Source organism: Dromiciops gliroides, chromosome X, assembly GCF_019393635.1.
Source record: "Dromiciops gliroides isolate mDroGli1 chromosome X, mDroGli1.pri, whole genome shotgun sequence".
Lineage (NCBI taxonomy): Eukaryota > Metazoa > Chordata > Mammalia > Microbiotheria > Microbiotheriidae > Dromiciops > Dromiciops gliroides.
In genome coordinates this window covers 67,095,261-67,123,136 of record NC_057867.1, presented here as the reverse complement: position 1 = coordinate 67,123,136, position 27,876 = coordinate 67,095,261, and the positions used below count along the sequence as shown (strand labels likewise).

Below are 27,876 nucleotides of genomic sequence, written 5' to 3'. Positions count from 1 at the left end.
ACGTTGTGGGTTTTTTGGTTGGTTGGTTTGGGTTTTTTTTTTTTACCCCTGATAAACGTTAACATCTCTAGAACTTTTTATTCTAATTTGTTTACGGCAGCTACCACTGGGGTTTCTCCCAAAGTCACTTCTGATTTGGGGAGGTTTTGAAGAGTTATTTACTGTATTTCTTCAGTGCCCCTGACCTTTCCCCCTAGCTGTTCCTTTGTTAGCTGATACTAGTGTGGAACCCTAGGATTCAGCAATCTCCTGGTGTGTGTTTTTTTTCTTTCCCCCAACCCTTGCACTTGTGGACTGTTGCTAACCCCAGAGAAACAGAATCCCCTCTGCTTCAACTCCCACGTGGTTCTGTTTGCAAATTGGGAACTGTAGCCTCATCGGGCTGGGGAGCAAGGGAGGAGGGAGAAAGCGTTCCCTAGCCTCCCAGGGCCACAAACGAGGGAAGGCAAGCGAGGAGACAGGAGCTCATCTAAGTGCCAGCCAGGAATCCCGGGCCAGGCGACCACAGAGGCTGCAGATCATTAGAGGGGAAAGGCAGGAAGGGAGCCCAGGGGCCCTGGAGCCCAGGGGCCCTAGAACCCGGCCCGCTTCTCCCTTGCTACTGACTTTTCAAAGGCACCAGTGGTAAAGCCCACCAGACTGTCCCTACCTTTCCATGACACCTGGGTAAGTTGAACGGCGAGGCCTGCCCCGGGCCTTGGGGGCCAACTTGGGGCAGCCTCCAGCCCGCAACCCGGCGAGCAGAGCAGGGAAGCAAATGTCCCGTGCCCTGGTTCCCCAGTCCGCCGCCCCAAGCGCCCGCTGGCGGGGCCGCCCGGCCTCGCCCTGGTCGGTCCCTCTGGGGGCCGTCTGTGGCCGGGGCCAGCCGCTGACCCTCAGCTTCGAGGGTCCTGCGCTTTCCCCGCTCGCACCCCCCCCCACCGGGGCGCATGCGCAGTGGCCACATTCCATCATGGCGGGGCCGTCCGGCGGCGGGCGAGCGGCTCCGCGCTGAGATTGAAGCGGCACCTTGCCGGCTGGGGCGCTGGGGCGACGACGACCGCGACGGCTCGCAGCCGGGTGGGGGAGGGCGGGACAGTGTCGCTTTTTCCCCTCAGCCCCCCGTTTCTGGCCCACTGTGTGTGTGGCAAGCAGTAAGTGTCCGTGCCCCGTGCCCCATGTCCCCCCACCCCGGGCAGCTGGGCTGGGTCGGTGCCGGGCTGAGGCGGCGTCGGCCGCGCGTGCGGAGGGAGCAGACAGCTCCCCGCGCCTTGCGCCCGCGCCCCCCGCCCCAAGCCCCTCGCCGGCGGGGGGGGGGGGGGGAGCAGGGCAAGGCAGGGCAGCAGCTGCCGCTGTACATCGCCGCCCAGCCTGCTTCTCTCTCGCCGCCGCGGTGGCGGCAGCGGCGGCGGCGGCCGGCCGCCTGTTTCTGTTAGGCGCACACATGCGGGGCGCGCTGGCCGGGCTGGGCCGAACGGGGAGGGCGGGGAGCGGGGGGCAGGAGGTGAGCGCAGCCAGGGCGAGGCCAGGACACAGGCGAGGCGAGCGGAGCCGAGACCAGGAGCCCTCGGGGAGTGGGAAGGATGCGGAGGGGATAGAGTTACGGGGCGGCCTGGGGAGGCGAGGCGAGGCGAGGCGAGAGTCGCCCGGCCCGGCCCGGCCCAGCCCGGCCCGGCCCGGCCCGGCCGGCAGCTTAGCCCGGGGCTGAGCGTGAGAGCCTGGCGGAGGTGAGGGAGCAGGGAGGGAGGGAGAGCGAGCGAGCGAGCGAGAGAGGGGAGGAGGGAGGGGGAGGCAGGGGGCGGGGGCCGGACGGAGCGGGGGAGGGGGGAGGTGGGGGATATTTTGGGAGGGCTGCTGGAGGGAAAAGTTTCCGAATATGTGGGAGGGGGAGCGCAGCCTGAGGGCTCCTTTTACATCTTGGAGCCGTATTTGGATTTGCTGCTTAAAAAGTGCCTCTGTCCCGGCGCTGTCGGGAGTGAGTGGAGGGACTTCTTTCCCACCCCCCGCACCCTGAGCCACCTCCCCTGCAGCCACCAGCACTTGGGCACTTGTGCTGTCGCCTGCTAATGCCACGTAGTCTTCGGAGGCTTCTTCCCGGAGATCGGCAGCGGCCACGGACGGCTCCCTTGGCCAAGGGATTCCTCTCCTCTCCGCTGCACCCCGGCTCCGTAGTGATTTAGAGCCTAACAGCACTAGATTGCTTTCGAGGCCCCGGATAACCGGTAACCGGCCAACGGGCTGTTTCCTGCCTGGGAACGCACCGTTTGGGCGGAGGGGTGGGGAGTTGGCACGGCTGCTTCGGCCGTTCTTTAGGTGGATGCTTTTTTGTCCTTTTCCAATCGAGACCTCCTGACTGGGAGAGGGCGAGTTCAGCTTTGTGTGGACTTACTTTGCTAAGTGTCTGCTGCTCTCCTGGGTGGAGGGACCGTTATCTAGCCCTCCTAATGCTTGAAACTGCCTGTTGCCCAACTGCTGCACTTTCCAGCTTAGACTAGAGTGCTTAAATGGGTCATGGTGACAAGCTCTTCTTGGGCGATGCCTGTACAAGGGCCTTTAATTCAGCGTTTACCGTAGGATTTTTAAATCAACCTATTTAGCCATTGTGTGGATATTCATGTATAGCTACACACAGTTACGGAGGGTAAACAAAAGGTAACTGGTAAGTGAATAGAACCCTGGTTTAACTAAGGGCAAACGCCTTTGGTTTTCGGGTGGCATTCATTGAGTTGTGCAAATAAATGATGTCTTTTAGCACCACTGTGCTTTTTCTTTAGAAATCGTTGGATAGAGATGTTTTTGACAGGAACTTTTTTTGAAAAGAGAGTTCTTTTTTCTGACCCCATTGTGGTATCTTTTGCCATTTCTCTTCACCACTGACCATTCTAAAGCCAAGTTGGTGATATTTTAGTACCTTTTGCTTGAGTACTACAGAAATAAGTAGAAATGGGACTTGCTTTTTCTCCCTATACTTTTTATTATGAGAATTACTTGAATGGGTGCCTTGTGTAGTTCTTTGAAACAAGCTATTTGGGGAACTCTAAGTGGTACTGTTGCAACAAGTTTTTCTTTTCCAAGAGTTGGCCTGAAACAAGCAGCACTTTGGCAATGAGGCAAAATAACACATGTCTAGGACTGTTTCCTTTTTTTAATTTTTTTTAATTAAACCTGGGTAAATGTTCTGATGTGGATTTTATTTAAGAACTGAGTGGTTATTTTGCAAGGATTGTCCCAGATTTCCAAACAAATTAGGTGCCATACTAAATGGATTCATAACATGCACACCTTTGTAGAAAAGAAATCAAACTTTACTTCTTTCTGTCTCCCCCCCTCCCCCCTCCCCCTCTCCCCCCCTCCCCCTTTCCCCCTGTCTCCCCCTCTCTCCCCCTCTCTCCCTCTCTCTCCCTCTCTCTCCCTCCCTCTCTCTCCCTCTCTCTCCCTCTCTCCCCCTCTCTCCCTCTCTCCCCCTCTCTCCCTCTCTCTCCCTCCCCCCCCTCTCTCCTTCACTCCACCTTGCAGAATGTGAATACATGCCTCACTTAACTCTGGTTGCCTTGAAACCACAAGTGAAACACTTTTCTATATTTAAAAATGCTCATTTTTGAAATAGTATTACTTGCAATCTACAAAGTGTCTAAGACAAATACTTGAAAGCTTTCATCTTTTTTTATTTTTGAAATTACAAGCATGAGGTATTATACTTTTGTATACACTTCATTCCTTTATTCTTTGCTAATTCTGAACATTTAAACTAATACTTGCAAAGTTACATTCATATGAAATCCTATTAACAAGTTAAGTGAAAGATTAATTTCAATCAGAAGATAAATGGATCACTAACTTGAGAGGCTTTGAAATGATGGTAAATATATCCTGGAAATATTTTTCCATTCACAGTGTTCTAGGAAACTTTTACTTTGATCTACTTTTGAGATCAATATGAAGATAAGATTAAAACTTTGTTTTCAACAGTGACTGAAGTTTGCAAAATGCCCTAAAATGTTCATTTTTTCTTTTCATCAGATTATCAGTACTACTTAATTTATGCCTGAATTATCAAGGTACTATATTTTTTGTCTAATGTTGATTTCACCTGCTTTTGTGTCTGTCTCAGAGCAAGCTGTGGTTAAATTAGCCAAGGTCAAGGTAGTTACGTTCAGCAGTTATCGTTTCTGCAAGCCAGAGTTTTTTAGCTGAAGAGTAAGTACAGTACACACTGACCTCTTTATTATATCTTTGAAGAGCTTATTGTAAAATGAGTGAGTAATTCTTTCACTTCTCCTAATTCAAATTGCCTGTGTTGGTCAGTACAGACAGGGTATTCTAAAGTCCCAAATACTTTTTTTAGGCTTTATGTAGAATTACTGTGTATGCAACTCCACTAAAATTCTCTTTAATAAGGAAAATCTGATCCCAGTTTCATTTTTATTATGCTTCAAATCTGTGATATGAATTGAAGCCACAGTTCATAATACAATTTGCTCTGGCAATGTCTCAAATGTGACTCAAAATTAAGTGAGAAGTCATCTGGCACTTAGAGACCTTGAAAGCAGACAAGTTTATTCCCTCAAAAGTGCAGAGAGGCTTTTTTTTAAAGTATTGGACTGTGGGACTATATCTAGTGACTTCATTCCAGGTAAAAACAAAATACTAATTTGAAGCCAACTCTATGACTTTATTGAAGCATGTAGTATCCATAAAGATCATTTTAAGCTTACGGAATTACATATTCAGCTTTGTCGTTGTTTAAAGGCAAGTTGGGATCTTTTCTTTATGCATATAGCCTTTAATATTGGGGGAGAAGAAACTCACCGGACCGAATACAAAATTTTAATATGAAGAAATATATAAAAATCTCTTAGCACCATTAATTTATATCAACAGTCCTGATGTGCAGCGAAGACTAATTTATAGTGGTGGCTGAAGGACCTCTCTAAGAGTCGATAACCTTTCTAAGACTAAACATTAAGTGATAGTATGCATATTTATATTTAATGTGATTTTGGATTCTAGAAATTCAGAAATTGTTGTATGTCTTATGTCCTAAGGGTAAATTGATGAGTTCTAAAAAATCATACCATACTTCCTTTTGTACACTCTGTAGTGCTAAAATGTTATTCTAATATTAGACTAATACCATACTATTTAGAATGGGAAATTATACTTTGGAGATTAAAATATATTTAGGTAGTTGTGGTTACATTAAGCCAATGAAAGCAGTGCATTTATAGATATTAATCTAATACAGTAGCCCTTCACATTTCCATGCCTGAGCCACTGTTTTTCAGATCATGAAGTATCACTCACTGCATCAAAGAGTAAGGGGCCACAACCCTGAAATTGAGGCTTGAGAGTCTGTCTAGGAATTATAATATAACACATGCTCCCTATGAGCCTATGGATCTTTGCCAGGGCTAAACATAATTTTATGAGTTAGAAGGTGACTGCTGTCTATAGCTTAGACTTTCCTTTTTTGGCCTTAGTTGTAAAGTAAGTGTAACTTAAATATAGTGTGACTTTAAGGAGAAAATCTTACATAAGAAATGCCATTGGGGTTAGACCAGTGGTCCATCCTACCTTGTTTTCTGTCTGATAGTGCCAATGAGGGAGATTTTTAGATGAGCGCATGGTCGCCCCTTATGCTTTGAACTCCACAAGATTGGATAGGCATCCTAAACATGGCTACCTTCCCCTAATAACCCAGGCTGGGTTGATCATCCACGAATTTATTGTGTAAATCAATCTTGAAGCTGTTGATATTTTTAGCCTATATCAGCCCTTGGGGGCAATTAGTTCTAGAAATAAGCAACCCACTATTCAAAGTCGAATTTCCTTTTTTAGATTGTCCAAAGACCACGTCAAGGCGTGCCCCCTAGTTCTAGGATTGCAGGATTTGGTGATCAAAGCCATGTTTGCTAAGTCCATAACTTATGGCTAATTTCCATCAAATTTTCTCTCAGCCTTTTTGTCCAAATTACAATCCTAATTTTTCTTTTGCCTATCTTCAAGAACTGTTGCTTTCTTGAGACCCTTGATAATTCTACACACTATCCCCAAATGATTTGTTATTTCAGCAGGCATATTGTATTCTTGCTTGAGAAAACTAATATAATCTTTGTAATAATTGCATGTGGATGGAATGGTAATTTTTGGCATGAAAATGTTGTGGTCTGCTGTATGGGAATCTGCCTATCTTTAAAATATTGCCTGGCCAGTTTTTTTTAAGTGTACCTAGCATCTTTCATGTTTTATTCTATATGCATAATATCTGGTAAGAATTCTAAAGTCTTTGTGACTTAAGTTGTTTTCTATCAAATCAGTATTTAAAATAGCAATTTCTTAAAAATCCCTTCTTTCCAAAAATATCCTTATTCATATGTCTGTATTTATGTAGGACAACTTGAAAGTTGTGCCTTTAGTATTTAAGCTATATATGCTGTTTTCAATGCTGCTTCTCTCTCCCACTCAGAACCATTTTGAAGATGTTTTAGTGATATTAATGGTAGTTATTCCTGATGGTCCTTGTCTTGATGAGGTATATAACAACAGCTACATGGTGGTTTGAAGGTTCTCTCAAAATGTGTACATGTCCAGATGAGTTAGGCATGTGCTTTTCTTCGGATTTGGTAAATAAGCTATAGTTTTGCTTGCTTTATAACCCTTTAAGAGCTTAAAGGTTAGACTTGCGTTCATGATGATTCCAGTTTTATGTAGGGATTTTTTAGAGCTCTGGATATGCTCTTTACATGAAGAGAAATGTTACCGAAATAACCATTTTATAATATTTGTATTCATTTAATATATCTGGTTCTTTCTCTCTACCCTGATCTTCTACTTTCTCACAGGGCTTCTATAAATTCCAATGGGGAGATGGTGGGTAGCTACCACCAAATGTACAAATGTCCAGAAATACCTTTTTGTCTTCACCCATGCTTACTTAGTAATAAGAGTTCAGTATTATTGAGGTGAGGAGACAGGTATAATCAGCCCTTCAGTTTTACAAATAAATACATTTTACAGTAGTCACTGTATATGACAGAGAAGGGAGATTAGACATTGGCAAAAATTACATTCCATTTTGACTTCAGTATTTAAATGATTCTGTTAATTTTTCCACATTTTGGATCATCAAAACTTAAACACTTGCAAAGTAACCTAAGGACAAAGAAAGACCTTGGTGTCCAGTTCTGCTGTATAAATGTACAGTCGTTTCAAGTCCTACATGTCCCATGAAGTCTTCTGCAGCCCACATTGGTTTCTACCTTTTGCTGATCGTCCGCAGCATTTACAGTTAATAACAAATTGCATTTCCCAGTACTTTATAGTTGATAACATACAAATACATCACATTTAATCCTCCCTTTTCAAACCGATTCTAATATTTTGAATCTCTTTTCTGCATTTAGAATGGGAACTCAAAACAATGTAATTTGTAGACATTTCTCCCCTATGAAACAAAAAGCCTCTTATTTACTTCATTAGCACCTCCTGCTGTATCATCTATAGCATCATGACTTTCTTGGCGCTCTAATTGTACATTTGTTTGCTTGTATTACAGGAAGTCTCCAATTTCCAAACATTCTTTTTTTAAAAAGTGTTTTGGAGCTGTGAAACATTTTCCCGTAGAAAAAATTCTTATCAATGATGGTTATATTCCTAGGCTTGGCCACACTTAACATAGTGCAGGTGAAATACTGTATACAGTATTTGAAATAAAAAATAAGGATAATGCTATTATAATTGCAATTTAAACCATTGAATGAGGTGTTTTATTGTAAATGCTGGTGTTTGAGAAAAGGGTAGTTAACAAAGGTAGTCTTGTTTAAAAAAAAGATTCTGAAGGAGACTTCAAGGCATTTCAAGGACTTTAGAGGCTGATAGCATTTATTTGTTATCATGTCTAATTTCAGTTCTTACAATTGTAGCTTTTGTTTTCGTTGATACAGCTGTCTTACAAGTACTGTTTTTAGGGGTTATCAGTCATGGGTAGGGCCCCTCTTTCTTTTTTTTTTAACTTAGAATTTTCTGAGGTACCTAGGCTAGAGCCAGAAAAAGAATGGGGGGTTGTGGGATCACTGGTAGATGGCTGGAAGGAGTTTCAAAGGCCGTCTTGTTCAATCTCCTCATTTTATAGATGACAAAACAGAGGCCCAGGGAGGTGACTTTATTTTGTCCAGGGTCATACTTGTAGTAGGCATCAAAGGGAGGATTTGAACCCATGGTTCTCTTAAAAAACCATGCGTACTTTTAAGTAAGTGGTTGCTGGAGATGGAATCGACTGAATGCTAGTGACAAAAGAGACAAGTTGGAAGGCTTTTCATTCCATTGCGGGGAATGGGGGAGTGTGGAGGGCAGGAAAGAGTGTAGTTGTTTTGTTGTGTTTTTTTTTTTAATGTAGAAATATTGGGTTAAATAGTCCCTGTGTTGGCCACCAGGTGGTACCATTGACCCAGAACAGCTTGGTATCTATCTAGAAGAGTGGAAATGGTGAAGATCATTTTGGTCTGAGTGTTTAGTTGGACATTTATGTGAATGAGGCATTCATAAGGAAAGGAGCACCTCTTCTATCTCTGCCATGAATAAAATATTTCATTTACGTAAGCCCCATCTCAAAGATATTGGAAACCCTTTGAAGGCAGAGACCATGGCATTTCTTACTTTGAATCCCCCATAGTATGTAGTGCAGTATTGGGCATATAGTATTTAATACTAGCTAGTATTTATAGAACGTGCACTTTTACATATGTTTTCTCATTTGGTCCTTACAACAAACCTGGGAGGTTGATTCTGTTGTCATTCCCATTTTATAGATGAAGAAACTGAGGGGCTGAGAGGATAAGAGACTTGCCCAGGCTTACATAGCTAGTAAGTGACTGCAGCAGGATTTAGACTCAGGTTTTCATCTCAAATTCAGCTTTCTTATTCACTGTGTCACCTAGTATTTTACTCAATAAATGTTTATCAAATTGAATTAACGTTCTTTAAATAAAGCTTTTGCCTTATTTTTCTGACTGTAGTCACCCAAATAATTTAATTTCATAGTATCTGCATACTTTTATACTTCAGTAGATCTTTTATCCCTATTGGTATTCTTTACAATGATGTAGCTCACAACTCATTCATGTTCTTGCATCCTGGGTGAGTTTTTTGTGTGTGTTTTTTTTTTTTCAAAACGTCTCATAAATCTCTGAGGTTCCAACTAGTGTGCTGGTGACCTTCCTCTAGTTCTCTTGACGTTCCATAGACAGCAGTGGAATACACAGGCTGTCCATTGGTTATTTCTCGCTCTCTTGCTACCTGACCAGCTCACCTTTTCCACTCAGGTATCTCTCCAAAGGCATTTTTTGTAGGGCAGTGGGGGTTAAGTGACTTGCCCAGAGTCACACAGCTGGTAAGTGTCAAGTGTCTGAGGTCAGATTTGAACTCAGGTCCTCCTGAATCCAAGGCCATTGCTTTATCCACTGCGCCACCTAGCTGCCCCCCAGAGGCATTCTTTATGCAGCTTCTCTCATACCTTCTTGGGTTTCTAATGTGTTGCAGTCTACTGTGCCCACCATATACCTCTCGAAAGCCTTTTGGGGTAACCTTGAATACTAATTGGGGGTCTCCCTGCCTTCCATGACTCAGTAATATAGCAGCAGCAGAATAATAACGTTTACCAGAAAGATGGGTCTTTGTTTCAAGATGAAGCTAGGAGTCATTAGAAACACTGCACAGTTTCCCAAAGGCTTCTTCCTGTTTAATTCTGGGCCCAGCTCCTTGTCCACACACGGTGTCTTTTCAAGATATATGTACGGATGGCCCAGTTTGATGGGTAATCCATCGAACTGTGTGTTGGTCTGCACAATAGGCATTCTACAGGCATATGGAGTTTTCTGTTGTAAATTGGGCAGTCTTGAATTTTTCCTTAGGAACTAAATTCATTTTTCAATGAGAGAAAAACTTACCAAATTTTGTCTAACTAACCTAATTAGTATGCAGTGAAAATTGTCTTACATTGGACCTGGGCTCAGAAACAAACTAGTTGCCTTTTGGAACAAGGCCTAGAACTAGAGTGGCCTGGAGTTCAGGGTTGGGGGTGAAGGTATTTAACTCCTTTATATTGATGTTTCCTAACTTTGGGGGTCTGTTGATCTACTTAGTGGAAATATTGATAATTTTTCATTGCTTTCCTCATAGCCCACCTCTCTAGTCCTTGGCCATTACTTGAATCTTTGGGAAAATACCACTATTAAAAATTTGTTATTATTGTTTAACTGCTGTGTAACACAACATTTTGCTTTTTGACATAAACATAGATCCTTCTCAAATATATCAAACATAAAGAAAAATTAATGTTAGATACACTTTGATAATTTTAATAGTTTTAGATCTTTAAATAATAGATCTTTAAAATTACAAACCCTTGAAGAAATTATGTATGTAAAATGCTGATCTTTCAGTGTCTTATATGCCACATAACCATATACTGTTAACTCAATTCATGCTATACTTCAATCTGATTATCATGATGAATAATTATATCAAACTAAAATTTTTATCAGAATTATGGTATTTATAAACTAGCCAACATGGTTTAGTCAAAGAATAATGAAGTTTTAGATTGTTAGTGACCAAAACTGAAATAATAAAAGATCACACCTTGTCAAAGTTTTACATAATTAGCACTGTTGTTTACTATAAATTTAAAAGAGTAACAGAACATATTAATCTGCTTTCAAGTTGGATATTTGCCAAAAGGTTTAAATCTCCAAACACTTGACAATAGTATATTCCAGAAATTACTTTTGTGATATTTCAGGGTTTACTTTTTTAATGCACCTGTCTGTAACTTCATATTTCCATTTAAAAAAAAATAAAAGACCTGAGTAAGTTAAGTGGTTGTCATGGAGAATTCCAAGTCTGATGAATACTATTTTTGGAGTGGAGTAGGGAACATGAGCTACACAGTGAACTCTGCATTCTGAATTGAAGCACACACTTGGCTGTTGGAAATGAAAAAAGGTAATAAAAATTTTTGAAATTATGGGGAGTCAGAGCCTAGAATTTTGGTCTTAAACTTTGGGGGGAGAGAATGCAGATTGGCTATTGTGAACTTAAATCAGGTTGAATTATTCTAAGAGGTAGTTCCATTTAAAAAAAAAAAGATTTCTAGTAGAAGTACCTAGAATAAAGAATGAACACATTTATGTCCCAGGATGAAATGTAGTTAGTTTTAGAATAGCACTTCTACTCTTTTGAATGTTTTCAAAATTACTTTTAGTAACCCAATCTGATTTAGAATATATGTTTTCATTTTCTGGAAAGTGGTGGTGATGATTTTCTAGCCAATTAGGAAATAGAGTAGTTTCTAGTTTTAAAAAAATCCACAAAGTAGTATGCTTCCTTCCTTTCCTTCCTTTTTCTACGTTGGTATTAGTGCTTAAATGCATGTAAGTCTCATGGCCGAGCTGTATTTTCTGTGTGTGGTATGCACTTTTATTACTGTGCACAATCGTGCATTTAAACCTCTCTTTGTTGCAAATTTCTAAGCAGTTTTGAAACTGTGAAGGTGTTTTCCTTTTACTTAGGGAGAAGTCAGAATTGTACATCTTGCAGAGGTGCCTGAATATCTCTTTTAGCTTGTTTTTTTCCTTCTACCTCCCTGCTTCTGAAGTGACTGATGCCAGAATTTTCTGCCTAATTCTTTGTTTCAGTTTAAGGTTAGTATACACAGAGTTTCCCTAGACGAATTCTTGAGGGGTTTTTTTTTCCTTTTGTGGAAATGCCCCTCAGCATTTTGTGGTTTTCCTCACATGATAATTTCTTTAAGGACTGCTTCATATTGAAGCATCACAGCTATAGCTCAAAGTAGGGAGAATAATGGCAAAGTTGTGGGGAGAAAAAAAAAAAGCAGCAGACTGGTAGCTTCGAGAGGAATTTATTAGGAGATTTCCAGAGAATGGAAAGCAAAATTAAAAAGCCGCATTGAGAAAGGTACTTTAGTAGAGAGAATAGTTAATTGACCTACCTAATGAGATGGAAAATAGATTATGTTGGGGGAGGGGTCCTTCTTGAAACAGCCAGAGAGATTCTCTACACTGAAAAAAAATCCTTGGCAACCGAGCCTTTGTCAAACTGTCCTTCATTATGTCGTTATTTATCTTACTTTATGTGGGAGATGAAAGCATCAGTTAAAACAAATGTTAAATTATCTGTTCTGAGACATAAAATAACCTACTAGATTGGCTTTTTCTTTGGACCCACTTTATGACTGAAATGTCATCCATGAAGATGACTCTAAAGCTTACTGGTCCCTATATTTGTGCCACATGTCTGATCTGATAGCAGTATTTTAGCTTCACATCATCCTTGGGGCAAAGACAAACAGAAATGCATTCCTGCTTTTACTCTCAAATGTTAAGTGGTCAGGTTATACAAGTTTTGGTAGCACCTTCAATTGATTCTCTATATTTTAAGCACCGAGTATCAATTCTCTGTTCCTTCCTCAAAACATAGTACGGAATTTATTTCTGAACAAAGAGAGTGACGGATGTTACCCCAAAGGTAAGTATTTTCAAATACTGAAATGTTTTCTTTACCAGATATTAAAGCTAGAAAATGGATTTTGAAAGGCAAAACAAGTATTCAGGCATCTCTCCACAGGACTAACAGTTTTCATTTCTAGCTTAAGTAATTTTCACAAGTACTTAGAGATGAACTCTTAATAACTCTCTCTGCACAGTGTTCATAGATTATTCAGGTTTGGGCTTTTCTTTAAAACATTTGTCACCCTTTCCTCTGATCTCTGATTCCGTCCGTGCTTCTTGGAAGGCAAAAGAGCAGATCATTCTCGGTTAAAGTCAGAAAAGTACTCTTAAGTGATGCCTGTGTTGGGGGGGGGGTGGGGATTGAACAATAATATTCCCATTACAAATTTTTATAGTAAGACTTCTCTGAATCTTCAGACTTTTGAAACTATTTAAGCTCGAATGTCACATCAAGTTGAACCAATTCATTAAACTGATTTTAGATTTAACTTTTCCAAATTCCACAATTCCTCTGTTGTTCAGTTGTTTCAATCGTGTCTGCCCCTTCATGACCCCATTTGGGGTTTTCATGGCAGAGATAACTGGAGTGATTTGCCATTTCCTTCTCCAGTTCATTTTACAGATGAGAAAATGGAGGCAAACAGGGTGAAGTGACTTGCCCAGGGTCACACAGCTAGTAAGTGTCTGAGGCTGGATTTGAACTCAGGTCTTCCTGACTCTGTGCCTGGAGCTCTATCCATTTTGCCACCTAGCTTCTCCCCCCCCCAAAAAAAGCCACAGAAATCAAGATGGTAGGTCAGATGATATCTCGTGGGTGTATCATGAAGTGCTACATGTGTACTGTACTCATCCAAACCCACTGTATTGTGGAAAGCCTATAATAGTGTTATTTTGCTTGCCCCATCATATTGGGGTTACAAGAGGATTATGTTTTCTGATTCTGAGCTGCTAATTACTAACTAAATGTGAGGTAAAAGTATTTCCCAACTTCCCGAGTATGTTGGGATGATACCGAGAGGGATGATTGTGCCTATTTATACTTCACGTAGATTGTTCTTATACTCCTAGCCTATTCAATTCTTATCCCTTGCAATCCATTCAGCAGACAGAGAAGCAGTATCTTTTTCATTGCGCATCCTTCCCTGATTAGTTGTGCCCTTCGTAAGGGTGGATGTTCCAAAATACATCCTTCTGGCCTTGAGAATGATAACATGACCTGCAAGTTCCAGTTACCTTGACTTTACAGTAATTTGCCAATTCAGCGTAACCTTCAAAGACACACATTTCTTCAGTTCCATCCTTAAAGCACTTGATATTCCACCTACACCCAGCCTTTTACGAATCTCTTACTGAGTGCAAAGGGAATAAGTGTAGTTTTTCTTTAGCTTGTTGCAGTATCTTCAGTCACAAGAGTTTGTTAGGAACAACCAAGGGACTTGGCACATGTGAGACAATTGACTCAGTCTGGGCCTGAAAAAAACTACTTCTCAACTATATTAAGCCTAAGAAGTTGGGTTGAGATTGTCGATTTGACCAGTTTCTTTAAAATAGGAATTACATGGTGTTACACTGAACTTAATTTAGTGATTTTAGAGTACGTTTCTCTAATACTGTGAGTTTTTTCCTCCACAAAAATGAACTATCCACATATTGTTTGAAGTTTGTTGTACCACTGACACCTGAGGATCTTACAATAAGCAAAAAGTCATTTGACATCTTAGAAATACTTAATACTCCTCCGTTTCGAGGGGAATGGCAGGCTGCTAGCTATTGTATCAATGTCTCAGTAACTATTTTGTCCGATAATAACAAATGTAACTCGATTTTAGTGAATCCAACTCTTGAAAGATGTTAAAAATGAGTTGCTTTTTTTAAACTGTGTTCTCCAAATTCTTCATGTACGGCCTCTATGGTTCTCCAGGGGGATCTCAGTCCACTCTTCCAGTCATCTGGATTGTGACCAAAGGGGACTTCTCTTGGAATACCTTATCCCATTCCTGCACAATTTAAGAACGGGGAAATCCCTGCTTCTCACTGCAGTTTTTATCAGCTCTATAGAAAGTGAAAAAGTGAGTGGAGTGCAGGGCTAGAAGGAAAAGAAACCCTCCCTGCGGTAGAAACAAGTCTCCAGTCAATCCCTATGGCTCCTGCTGTGTCTCTTGGCAGTTCAAGTTTCTGGGGTTCTGCTAAGTCAGGGGTTCTTAAGCTTTTTGGGGAAAAACCATTTAGGAAGTCCAGTAAATTCTAGACCCCTTCTCAGAATAATGTCCTGAAATGTACAAAATAAAACATGTAGGATGGCAAAGGACAGCAAGTAGTTAAATTGAAATGTTTAAAAAAATACCTAAATTCACAGAACCCAGGTTAAGAATCCCCCCTCTCAAGGTTGGAGGGTGTACATTTGGGAGTAGTTTTCTCTATGTTTCCATAAAAGAGGGGGGGAGGACTGCACAATTATCCAAGCCTTTAAAGCAATTTTCTTTGGCTACTCCGACCCTAAGGGCCTTTGCTAGCTAGCTAATAATATTCATTCTTTCTCATGTATCACTCTCTGTGACAATCCTTCGGTAAGGTATGACTTTATTGCCGTGCCATCTTATTTCAGCTCATAAAATCTGGCGCTGTGTTATCAATGAAAAGCTGTGGGTATTTGTTTGTAGAATGCATGTGAAAGGGATCTTCATGAGGCCAAGAAAATTCTGGCTCCGAACTCAAGTACTTACAAAGCAGCTGGCTAAAAAAATATTACTGACAATGCAGTGTCTTTTCACCAGATGGTGTTTTCAGATGTTATAGCTCAGCTGTCCCTTCTGTTAAACCAAGCTCGCTTCTAACTTTTTACAAAATAAAGTTACTTATAGATTAGTTCATTAGAGTTTCTTAACTTCAAATGATTTCTGATAAGTTCAACTATTTTCTAAGATCTACATTGTTAGCACATTGAAAAAAAAAACCCAAACCTCGGCTGTGCTGCTGTGCTCCACTTTGCATTTTAAAATGCTTTTGAGTGCTAGCCCAGCCTTGTAGGCTGTTTAAAAAAACAAACAAACCAGCGAGCTCCAGCCTTATCAGTCTTTTGAGGAGTAGTCTGGATGGTATGAAAAGCTATGTGCCAGTGACTTTTGCCTTAGGTGGGGGAAATTTTTGAAAGAGCCTATAGCGCTTGTCCCTTGTGAATAGGTGCTGTCTGGCAGCTAATGTTGGAAGAAAGAGACCTGCAGTAGCTTACATTTATTTACCAAGTGCTTTAAAGTTTCCAAAGCACTTGGCTTATAGCAGTCCTGAAGTAAATAGTATAAATGTTATCCTCACTTTACAGATGAAGGAACTCAGAAGTGAGGTAATATGATTTTCCTGGAATTACACAGCTAGCTGAGGTTTCCATTTAGTTCTCCCAACCGACTTTGATTCCAGCACTCTTTGTGTTTACTACATTAACAAGATCTTTAGCCCAGAGTTTGGTAGGGAGGCAGATAGTACAGTGGAAAGAACACTGGCTCCAGAGTCAGAAAACCTGGATTCAAATCCTGTGTCTGGTGCTTGCTACTTGTGTGACCCTGAGCAAGTCACTTCACGTCACCTCATCTCTGTAGGCCTCAGTTTCCCCACCAGTAGAATGAGGGGTTTGCAATAGAGGGCCTCTGAAGTCCCTTCCAGCCCTAGATCTATCATCCTGTAAAATTCTCAGTGATCCTGCTAGTTTCTCATATCACTAGACTAAGGCAATGTAAGCATGTTCTTGGAAGAAATATAGTCATGTACCTCCCCCCCCCTTTCTCCCCTGATTTTTCTTGAAAGACTAAGAAGAGGCAGAATTTTTCCTTGATTTCCTTCAAGCCTCAGAGCACATGAACATGTGCTAATTTGCATGCCTGGGTGTAATAGATTTGTCAAAGATAATTATCGTTATGGAATGTGGTCACTAAAAAACAAAGTAGTGAGTTTGGGCATATCTTTGTGTCGAATCAGGCATACTTTACCCCAAAATCATCAATCCCTGAAAAACCTCCTAACACATTTACATTCATGGCAGCAACCTTAAAAATATAGCTTATTTCATGTAACCTCCATTTTGAAATTTTTTTTTAACATTATTGCCTTACTGGTTATCCGTTAGTGTCTCATTCCAAGAGGAAATGTCTTTCTAGAATCTGAAACCAATGGAAAATTTAATGACATCAAAATTAGGTTTTTTGAAATTGATAAAGTTACTCTTAATTTATAATATCAGTAAGCGTCTTTTTACCATGGAAATTTGAAAGTATGAATGTGGTAATACCTCAGACAATTTTGGCATAGTATTTGTGGCTCTTAGTGAGTATAAAATTTGAAATAAATTTTCTCTGTACATTCTTAAGTCTTTTTAGTGAGTAAAGGAAGTCTAGTCTAGAAATAGCAGTTTTCTTAAACAAAAGACTCAAGAAATGTGTAGTACATCGGTATACCTTTAACTCCTGGATTCAGCAATTGTAGAGATTCTTCTATATGAAGAATTTCAGGTTTGTGAGGTTAGGTAATAAAGCTTGTCATTAATTTTTTTCCTTTAAATTCAATTTAATTGACTACTTTTTAAGGACTTACTATGTGCTAGATTAATAAGATATGGTCCCTATTCTCAAAGAATTTAAAATCTAATATTTCACTTATTACCCGTTTTGATTCTAGTTTATAGAACATTTATATCATACTTAAGAATAAAGAACTTTTTTGTGGGGGGGCCCAAAACATCTAGAATTCTCTTAAGATTTTTCTTGATTTCTTAATGGTTTTATCTGATCAGCCTATGTATCAATCAAGGGAGTACCACTAATTTGCTAGGCACCTACCAGTCAACAATCATTATTAATCACCTACTGTGTGCCAGGTACTGTCCTAGGTGCTAGGAAATCAAATACAAAGAATTAGATAATTCCTATTCAAAAGAAATTTAGATTTTTAACCAGAGAGACAAGTACATAAATAATAATAGCTATCATTTACTAGTGCTTCACTGTTTGCAAAGCACTTTCCATGTTATCTTATTTGATCCTCCAAACAACACTTCGAGGTAGGTGCTATTATCCCCATCTTACAGATGAAGAATCTGAGTCAGAGAGGTTAAAGTGACTTGCCCAAGGTCATGGTAAGTGTCCAAAGTAGGATTTGAACTCCGGTCTTCCTGATTCCATGTCCAGCTTTATCCCCTGTGCTGCCTCAGTCTAAAAAGAGGAAAAAAAATATGAAAGGGAGGGGTAACACTAGCAGTGGGGAGGGGTATCAGGAATAGCTTCAGGTAGAAATGGTACTGAAATTGCTTCTTAAAAAAGAAAAATAGCTTACATGTATATACTGCTTTAAGAATTGCAAAGTAGGGAGCAGCTAGGTGGCGCAGTGGATAGAGTACCGGCCCTGGAGTCAGGAGTACCTGAGTTCAAATCCGACCTCAGACACTTAACACTTACTAGCTGTGTGACCCTGGGCAAGTCACTTAACCCCAATTGCCTCACAAAAAAAGAATTGCAAAGTAACTAGCTATGTGACCGTGGGCAAGTCACTTAACCTTTATTGCCCCGAAAAATCAAACAAAAAACAAACAAAAAAACTAAAGTAAGAATTGCAAAGTATATCGCATTTGATCTTCAACATCCCTATAATGTAGGTGCTATTATTAACTCCATTTTACAGATAACTTTTCTCAGACTCAGTTTTTTTTAAGTGACTACCCAGTATCACACAGGTAGCAATTGTCTAAGGCAGGATCTGCACTCAGGTCTTCTGAATCCAACTGTTGAACTTTATCCACTGCACCATACTGCCACTTGCGAGACAGAGGTGAGGAGGGAGTATATTCCAAATATGAGGAATAGCAAGTCAACTGGTTTGGTTGGCGTATAGAGTGCTTAGAAGGGAATGCTATGTAGTAAGGCTGAAATGGTAGGCTAGGGCCAGCTCAGGAAGAGCATTAAATGTCCAAGAGAGAAGTTTATATTTGATCCTAGACATACTAAGAACCAATTCAGAGGCTATATCAGTAGTTCAGTCAAGAGAGGATGGGGCTCTAAATTGGGCTGTGTGAATGAAGAGAAGGGGCCATGTAAAAGATGGCATGCAGGTAGAAATGATGAGATTTAGCAGCTGATTGAATGGGTGAGTAAGGAGGCCAAATGAGACTGATGTTACGAACCTGGGCGACTAGAACAATGCTAGTAGAGAGGTGAGTCTGAGGGGAAAGATAATTCTATTTTGGACATGTTTCAGTTTTAAAATGCCTATGAGATTTGACAGTTTTAAATGTCCAATAAGCAACTGGCAATAAGAGGCTAGAGTTCAGAAGAAATACTCAGACTTGATATATTGATCTGGGAGTTATTTGCATATGAATGCCAATTAAATCTATGGTAGCTGAGAAGGGACCCAAAAGAATGCAACCAGAAAGAGTGGAATGTGGAAGATGATAGAGAAGAGAGGTCTGAGTGGACACCCACCTAGAAGAACCAAGAGAGCAGAGAGGAGAGAGAATTCAGGAGGAAAAAGGTAGTCAGTCAATAGTGTCAGACGATGGAGACAAGTCAAGAAGGATGAAGATGGAGAAAAGACCATCAAACTTGGCAATTAGATCACTCAGAATTTTGAAGACAGCTGTTTCAGTTGGGTGATGAAGTAGGAAGCCAGACTGCTATTTGAAAGCCAATTGTTGCGAGAATACAAATATATCTCCCTCAAGATCTGAAAGAGTCCTTATTGTATGATTATTATGAAAATACTGTTTAAGCATACTTTGTATACATGGCATTTTCTCTTAGAATATCTGCTATAAAATATAGTAAGTTCGGGTAAGTTTAAAAATGTGTAGGAGTAGAATCGGATATTTAGAATTTATCATTAATGCTCCTTTTAAAACTATTAAAATGTATTGATTAATGAAGTTAAATTGTTTTTTCCAAAAACTTCATTTAAAGTATTTGTTTACTGTAGAAGTTTCTTAGCCCTTTCTCTTTGAATTTATATGATTTAATGATATTTGAGCTAGAACCTGACAAGAAACTTAATCTGGAGGCAACATGACTTAGTGATCGCCATGTCAAGAAGTATTAACTACCTACCGTGTGTGAGGCACTGTACTAAGTGCTGGGGATAGAAAGAATGGCAAAAGCAGCCCCTGCCCTCAAGGAGCTCACAATCTATGGGGGACACAACATGCAAATAACTGTATACAAACAAGATGTATACAGGGTAAACTAGAGATAATACCAGACTGAAGGCACTACCATTAAGGAGAACATGGAAAGACTTCTTACAGAAGGTGGAATTTTAGTTGAGATTTGAAGGAAGCCACATGGCTGAGTGAAGGATGGAGAGAATTCCAGTCATGGAGGACAGCTAGTGAAAAGGCACAGAGTCTTTTTCAAGGAACACCAAGGGGGCCCCATGTCACTGGATCATAGAATGTGTGGGAAAGAGTAAGGTATAAAAAGACTGGAAATGTAGGAAGGGGCCAGATTGTGAGTGGCTTTAAAAGCTAAAGAGGATTTTCTATTTGATTCTAGAGATGATAGGGAGCCACTGGAGTTGGAATGAAGGGAGGTGATGTGGTCAGACCTTCACTTTAGGAAGATCAATTTGATCTTCCTAAAGTTGAGTGGAGGATGGAATGGAGGAGAGATGCAGGGAGACCAGTTAGAAGGCTGGCGTGATGCCCCAACGTGAGATGAGGGCCTGCAACAGGGTGGTGGCTTCATCAGAGGGGAGAAGGCTTATGCAAGAGATATCACGAAGGAAAAATTGTAGAACTTGACAACAGATTGCCTATGGGAGAGTGAGGAGTCAAGAATGACACCTAGTCTGTGGGTGACGGGGAGGATGGTGGTGCCCTTCACAACAATAATAAACTAGCATTTATATAATGTTTTTAAATTTCCAAAGCACTTTACAAATATTCTCGTTTGATCCTCCCAACAACCCTGGAAAGTAGATTTGTATCTGGATTTGACCTCAGATCTTCTTGACTCCAGGTCTGGGGCTCTATCCACTGCTCCACGTAGTTCCCTCAGTAATAGGAAAGTTAGGAAGAAGGGAGAGTTTAGGGGTGGGGATTGGCAGATAATGAGTTTGGTTTTATATGTGTTGAGTTTAAGATGACTATGGGACAGCGAGTTGGAGATGTGAGACCAGAGATCAGGACAGGGGTTAGGGCTGAGAATAATTTGCATGGAGATGATAGTTAAATCCATGGGAGGTGATGAGATTCCCTAAGTGAAGTAGTACAGAAGGAGAAGAGAGGAGGGCCCAGGTGAAAACCTTCGGGAACAGCCACAGTTATCATCGGGTGGGGACGTGGCTCAGGATCCAACAAGGGAAACTAAGGAAGGGGACTCAGTGCTAGCCTTGGAGTCAGGAGACCTGGGTTTAAATTAGGGGCTGGACTAAAAGAGCCTTTGCAGGGGGCAGCTAGGTGGCGCAGTGGATAAAGCACTGGCCTTAGATTCAGGAAGACTTGAGTTCAAATGTGGCCTCAGACATTTGACACTTAATAGCTGCGTGACCCTGGGCAAGTCACTTAATCCCCATTGCCCTGCCAAAAAAAAAGAGCCTTTGCAGCTCTCAATCTTGTACTCTTCTGTTTGCTACCTGATGCTTCTTTCAGCCAGCCTCCCCTCCCTTTCTGCAAGAATGTCCTCTTCTTCTTCAAGAGACACTGGTACGTGGAGTTCTAAAGAGGCTGGGAAGATGGCAAAGAAAAATGGCTGAAATGCTGTCTCGGGCTGCACGGTGTGGGGGAAGGAGCCCCTGGCCTTGGAGTTAGGAGATGTGGGCTTTACTCCTGAAGCAAACACTGACTTGCTATGCACAAGGAACAAGTCATTTCACTTCTCTGAGCCTCAGTATCCTGATCTGTAAAATGAGGGTAATGTTTGTACTACCTGCTTCACAGGATATTGTGAGAAAAGGAGTTTCGGATTTCAAAGTGCTAAATAAATGGGAGTTGTTATATGGGGTAGAAACTGAGTGTGTTTCTTGGAGATTTATCTACAGGACAGATGAAAGTCAAAGGGATTCTAGGCACTTTTCAAAATAATCCCAAAAGGTCTTATGTTTGAACCAGTTTGCCAAGGGTACCAGGGTCCTTTTTGATATTGGAGCTAGCCTTGCTTAGGCACTATTGGCACATTCTTCTAGCAGTGAAATGATTCTTTGAAAACGTGATATTGAGTGACACATTTTGAGGACAGCTCCACGTGAACAATGTCATAAATTCATAGGCAGCCAAAGAGTATCACAGCAGGGGGGCAGGCCAGGTGGTATTTGGCTTAACTTGTTAAGGATGTTATTGCCAAGCACTCAGTGTGTACCTGTAATGTGTGGGATTGCCCTTAGCATACCAATTTGACAATTAGGGTTTCTATCAGTGTCAGCATGGATGGCCTCGAGCCTCTTGCTACTTTTAAACAAAACCATACTTTCTGCTGAGTAGAGGCAAGTGCACAGTTACAAAGGACCTTAAGTACAGTGTGATTTCCCCAGATTTGAGCAGAGTTAAAGCAACTAGAAAAGGGTAAGAGTTGTGTGTGGAAAAGAATGAGAAAGTATTGATAATGCTTAACAAAGGGGGGGGGGATGAAGAAGTACAAATGAGAAATTTTAAAACCCTTCCATAAGAAATGGCTAGCATCTGTTCAGTGATAATCCAGCATAAAGTGCATGTCAAATCACTTCCTGATTTTTTTTTAGAGTAACAGTTGTGGAATCTTTAGTTATACGAGAATTATGTAGCCTTGCCAAAAAAAAAAATGAAAATAACACTTTAATGTGAGCTGCCATACATAGAAAATAAAATCATTTGGGACAGATTGAATATGGCTACAAAACATGCTTAGCCTTTTCAGAATTATGTAAATGAGTTCATGTCATAATCAATGGCTGATGCTTATCACCCTTGGAGATCCTCAGAACAAAGGTAAAGACACTCTTCACATTCTGATTCTTTCGGAATGTTTAGATCTGCTTCTGGTTGCCAAGTAATTTTTTGTTTCAAAGAATTCTCATAAGTTCTCATTTCTACCATGCTGGTGGTTCATATTTCTACCTTCTCCAAAAATTGAGATCTGCTTTGTAACTCGGGGCCAACAGTTTCTCATGTAATGTTATGTGAATAATTTGGCTGACACTTGCCATCCAGGATATGTTGTACTATATTGAGGAGTTTCTATATGTGGCTCATGAATCACTTATGGAATTCCTAGAGTGAGCGATCTGAATCTTGGCAACTAGAGGCATGTAAGTACAACATGTAAAGTTGGGGTTCTGTGCCAGGTTTTAGCTCTAGAAGCAAATGGAGCTGAACCTATGACAGGACTTTCTCAGTATTTGACTCGGAATTTCAGTCTCCTGATGTGTTTATATGTTATTTTTTTCTAAGTTAAGGATAACCATCTCTGCATTTTTACTTAGGTGATCAATATTTAGAAAATACAGGTATGTTTTCAATTAGATTTTGGTATAGGTGGCCCTTCAATATTTCAGTGGATTTTGCTTATATTGGCCCCCCTTTTTTGGTGTGGATCACAACCCTTCCATGCCTTTTTATTGTCTGTGGTCCAAACAAAGATGAATGAGGCACAGTCCTCACCTTTAGGAATCTTAGATTCTTACGTGGAAGAAAATCATTTTATCTGATTTCATAAATGCATATATACACAACACACATACAGAGAGAACTATGATAAAACAGTGGGGCATATACCATAAAAGAAGTGTGAATGAAAAACTCTCACATTTTAGATAAGAGACAACACAGGGTTGTTATTTAAGAGCTAGAAGATGAAGTAAGTAGAGGCCAGAGGAGAACAAGAAAGAAATATGGAGGAGGCTGGACTTTGGCATGCCAGAGTAATATCTCAGCACTTCAGACCCTTTGGCAATTGTAGAATCTGTCTAAATAATTCACTTTTCCTTTGCAGCACTTTGATGCTTCTGGGATCTTTCCTTTGTCATTGGTCAGCATGATCACCCCCGACCCCCCAAAAGTGTAATTTTCTTTCATACTGGGGAACCACTAACTCTTCCCCTCTCTAGGAACTTGGAGTGCTAGGGATCAACTGCAGTACCCTACTTTGCCTATAGGTGCTCCCTACACAAAGTAATTTATGAATGAGGATTTGGATTACAAAAAAGAAATTAGCTCTCTTTCTTTGTCAATCCATACCCCCAAATCTCTATATCCAATTTTATTAGGCTCACCTTTTCGAGTATAATTGTGGGCATAGAAGCCCTCGTGAAGTGCATGTGTATTTGAACAGTAATTGTTCTACACAAAGTAAAGTATAGCTTGAACTTCACATAACCTACAAGAGCATTAGAGAAAACCTGAAGTTATCAAGAGATGAACAAATATATTAGATGTGTTCATGTTTGGAACTGTAGGTGGTATGATATTCATACACAAGCCTATTACATTTGAATACCTTCAACTAAGTATAGTTAAAATTCCTAAAGGGGTCCCCCCCCCCCCCGTCTCTGAACTTCATTTTTGTCTTAAACACTCCAATTTTTTTATGAGACTTAAGTTTAGGTTCCTGAACTGAGGTGTGGTATGTCACATTCCTGGAAGAGAAGATTTTTAAGGCCTAGCTATAAGTCACTAAAAATAGGGGGTTTAGACTCATCACTTCCAGCATAATTTAATTTTAGCATTGCGACTGGCAGCACTATAGTACAGGTATTTTTAGTAGGGATAATTATATGTCATCTGATATGAATATATTTTATATGCTCTGGTAATTCAGAGAATGGTAAATTGGATGACATGATCTGACATTCAAATGCAAATAACTTACTGAGGTAATCAAGAATGATTAAATAATTTATGCAGTTTTGTCTGTTGTTAACCAAAAGCAAATAAATAGTAACTAGTGTTTTATATGAGGTGTGTGTTTTTCTGACTTGGTGTGCAGTTCTGGCAAGCATGATGTTTACCTTTTATATAAAAACTTGACTTAAGAGATATTAACTGTAGGTTTCATCTATACATTCTTAGGGAATGCTTTTTTAGAAAGATAGAACCAATCAACAAGCATCTAAGTCCCCATTTATATTCTAGATCCCAGGGATACAAATCCAAAAGTCACTGAGAAGTATCAGAATGATCATATCCATGGTGGCCATAGTCGTTTTATAACATCTTCGGTTCAGTAGCTAGAGCTACATGTATAAGTAGATCTTTGTTTCCCTAGAGTGAGCAAAAAATAGAGGAGGTACCAGGCATAGATATTTCAAGTGCTCCCCTCCTAGGTTGTAAAATGCTTTTGATGACCATTTCCCCTGAATGCTATGGCGATTAAGAGAGGTGGTGTGATGAGCAGTTGAGGGCGATCAGAATAAATCATCTCCCGAGGACCTTTTCTGCTCTAACATCCTTTAAATCTATGAGTAGAATGTGTCAGACAGTCAACTAGACAAGACAGTTGCATCTGCAGGGCTGGGCCTTTAAAATGTTTGTCGAGTGCAGCAAAGACCATTCATTGTCTCTCTGGACCCGTTTTGCAGCTGAGCCTAAGAAGGAAAGACCCTGTTAAACAAGCTTGGATGCTTCGAGTAGGAAGCTGTAGTGTGTAATGAACTACTGTCTAACACTTGGAGTAAGCCCAGTAGCCATTTAGCTGCTTTGTAACTGGGGAGCTGGCAGAGTCTGGGCTGGAAGAAGAACAGATGATAAAGCAGGGCTGCAAACACTATGCACCTGGCCAGACGGCCATGGGTGCTGTGGGAGGGGGATGGCCCATGTCTGCTTTGTGACCGTTCGGATCATGCTTTTACAGATCGTGTATCACAGTTGATGGCAATAAACATAATGTAACTGCTGAGATTGATGGGACTGGGAAAAATCTCGTCTCCGTGGGAAATGGTAGAATTTTGGACCTGATCTTCACAGCTGTCTTAAAAGCTCTTAATTGGAGCACATTTGAGCTGCTATTGTCATTATGCTTCATCCCCAAATTCCTCTCATTTCAACGGGGCCCCAGGTTGTTGTGGTTATTCTAGTAGCTTCATCTTGTAGGGCACTGGCAGCTTCGGGCACAGAGCCGTTGCCAGGAGACAGCCTGAGGTGTATTATTGCATCATCAATGAGGAAGGTAGTTATAACAAAGCTCTGAGCCCTTCACGGGCTATAGACGGCAAATCTCTCATCCAGTATACAGTGCTTGAAAGTGAATGCAACAAATGGCAAGTTCATGCTGTTCTCAACTTATTTAGAGGGCAAAGGGGGGAGGGTTTTAGAGGTTGATGGGGGAAAGGAAACACAGTTATATGCTGTATGGATGCAGTTATATTCTGCTTGGTAAGGAATCACTCATCCTGGTACAGTTTGAGCAATATTGTCATTATTTGTGGTTTCTCTATTGTTAATTGTCTAAGGGTATATGTGTTGAATTTCAAGGTAATTTTTAGTTTTTTCTTATGCAGTTTGGGAACCCGATAGAGAGAAATGTTGTCTGGACCAAGCTGGCACCTTTTTTTCAGGAATGGTGTAGTAGTTTTTAATATGGTGTTCAGATGGAGGAGAACTGTATTTTATCTGGGGTGAAAAGGGAATGATTTAATGGGTCTTACAGAAATAAGAATTGGCATGTTACATTTTCCAGATTTTTTTCCATTTTACTTATTTCATTATATTTTTACACCAATTCTGTAAGGTGAGCAAGGCAGGTGTTATTTTCCCCATTAGGAAAGCAGGAAACTTCTAGTACCCTGATTTAAATTTGAGTTGAGTTGATGCAGTTTGATTTAATGAATAGCCTTCTTTTTCTGGCCATGCCACTATTCAACATTTATCAAGAGCATGAGGTCCTTTCTACACTGCAGAAGTCCGTATTGATCTTACCCAGTGGACTTAGAAATGTACTGTTCTTGGGAATCACCTTATATCTATCTTATTTGACTTCACTTTGCTGTTCAGCAGTTTGTCACTGAAATGGAGCCGCATTTGCTGCCTCTTCTCACAAGGATATGAAAAGAACTAAAATCTGTGATTACAACTTCAGTACTGCCTTTCATTTATGGGGTGTGGGGTGACGGTTAGATTGCTGGATTTGGGGTTAGGAAAAGCTGAGTTCACATCTCACCTCTGACGCTTCCGAGTTTTGTAACCATGGATGATCACATATCCTCTCTAAGCCAATAAAATGTAAAATGTAAAATGGGGGTAACCTGACAACCTCTCACTCTTGACTCCTCATTCTTCTCCCCATCTGTCTAATCTGTTGACAAATTTGGTCATTTCTTTCTCTAGATTATCCTTCATCAGTCTCACTTCCTCTTCATTTCCATAGCTACCACTCACTTTAGTTCAGGCCCTCAGCTACTCTCACCTTGACTGTTGTAATAGCCTGTTGGTTGGGGTCTCTGCCTCAAGTCTTGACTCAAGTCTAGTCCATCCTGCACTTAGCTACCAAAGTGATTTTCCTAAGGTGCAAGTGTGACATTTTCACCTCCCTATGCAACAAACTCCAGTGGCTATCTGTTGCCTCTAGCATCAGCTATAAAGTCCTTCCTCTGTTTGACATTGAATGGTCTTTACAACTTGGCCCCTTCCTACCTTTTCAGTCTTATTATACTTTACTTTCTTCTTCACACTCTCCGTTCCAGCTGTACCAGCCTCCTCCATCTCCTTGCCTTTGTACTCATTGTCCTTCATGCTTACAATTTACTCTCTCCTCACTTCTGCCCCATTAGAGTCCCTGGTTTCCTTCAAGACACAGTTTAAATTGACCTTCCTAACGAAAATTTCCCTGATTTCCAATGTTGCCAGGGCCCCCCTGCTCCCAAAATAACTTTGCGTCCCTTTCATGTATATATATATATATATATATATATATATATAATGTGTGTGTGTGTGTGTGTACATACATGTTTTCTCCCCCACTAGAATGTAAGTTCTTGGGAAATGGGAACTGTTCCACTTTTGGCTTTTCATCTCTAGTGCTTAGCACAGTGCTTCCTCATACACAGTAGGTGCTTAATGTTTGAGTAATTGATCACCAATAATGATTGTGAGGCTCAAATCTTATATTGTTTTTCAGTTGTGTTCAACTCTTTGTGATGCCATCTGGGGTTTTCTTGGCAAAAATACTGGAGTGGTTTGCCATTTCCTTCTCCATCTCATTTTACAGATGAGGAAACTGAGGCAAACAGGGTGAAGTGAAGTGACGTGCCCAGGGTTACACAGCTAGTGTCTGAGGCTAGATTTGAACTCAGTAAGAGGTCCTCCTCATTTCAGGCCTGGCACTCTATCCACTTCGCCACCTAGCTACCTATGTGTTTGTCTACATGTCAATATACAAATATACGTACACATATCTAATTTATGTGTATACATATTATAACGTGACATTTT

At 40.7% G+C, this 27,876-nt stretch overlaps 2 protein-coding genes across 9 annotated transcripts in view; one reads left to right on the top strand and one right to left on the bottom strand.

Annotated features, from left to right (window-relative positions):
- Nucleotides 1–445: 445 nt before the first annotated feature.
- The window catches only part of LOC122733715 (fibronectin type-III domain-containing protein 3A-like), an 85,690-nt gene continuing 58,259 nt past the window's right edge, over nt 446–27,876 (top strand). For 4 of the 8 annotated variants that reach the window (XM_043974350.1, XM_043974352.1, XM_043974351.1 and 1 more), the window contains exon 1: nt 963–1,133. The gene's annotated coding sequence lies outside the window, so the exon portion shown is untranslated. Of the gene's footprint in view, nt 667–962; nt 1,134–1,589; nt 1,707–1,865; nt 2,202–3,999; nt 4,038–27,876 lie in introns of those variants that run through there. The other 4 variants (XM_043974345.1, XM_043974348.1, XM_043974349.1 and 1 more) reach the window with 4 other exon arrangements.
- LOC122733987 (translation initiation factor IF-2-like) lies at nt 466–27,177 on the bottom strand. The gene is made up of 4 exons (XM_043974679.1): nt 27,079–27,177; nt 1,894–2,328; nt 650–1,683; nt 466–511 (listed from the first exon to the last, which is right to left on the bottom strand). Exons 1-4 carry the CDS (start codon nt 27,175–27,177, stop codon nt 466–468), a joined length of 1,614 nt encoding a protein of 537 aa, XP_043830614.1.

What these genes read in the sequence shown, in the direction of transcription:
- LOC122733987 (XM_043974679.1), bottom strand. Translation starts at nt 27,177, where the DNA reads ATGAAGGACAATGAGTACAAAGGCAAGGAGATGGAGGAGGCTGGTACA. An exon ending in TCCAAATACGGCTCCAAGAT is followed by an intron (nt 1,684 to 1,893) that starts GTAAAAGGAGCC and finishes TCTCACGCTCAG; the next exon opens with CCCCGGGCTAAGCTGCCGGC. An exon ending in TACCCAGGTGTCATGGAAAG is followed by an intron (nt 512 to 649) that starts GTAGGGACAGTC and finishes AATGATCTGCAG; the next exon opens with CCTCTGTGGTCGCCTGGCCC.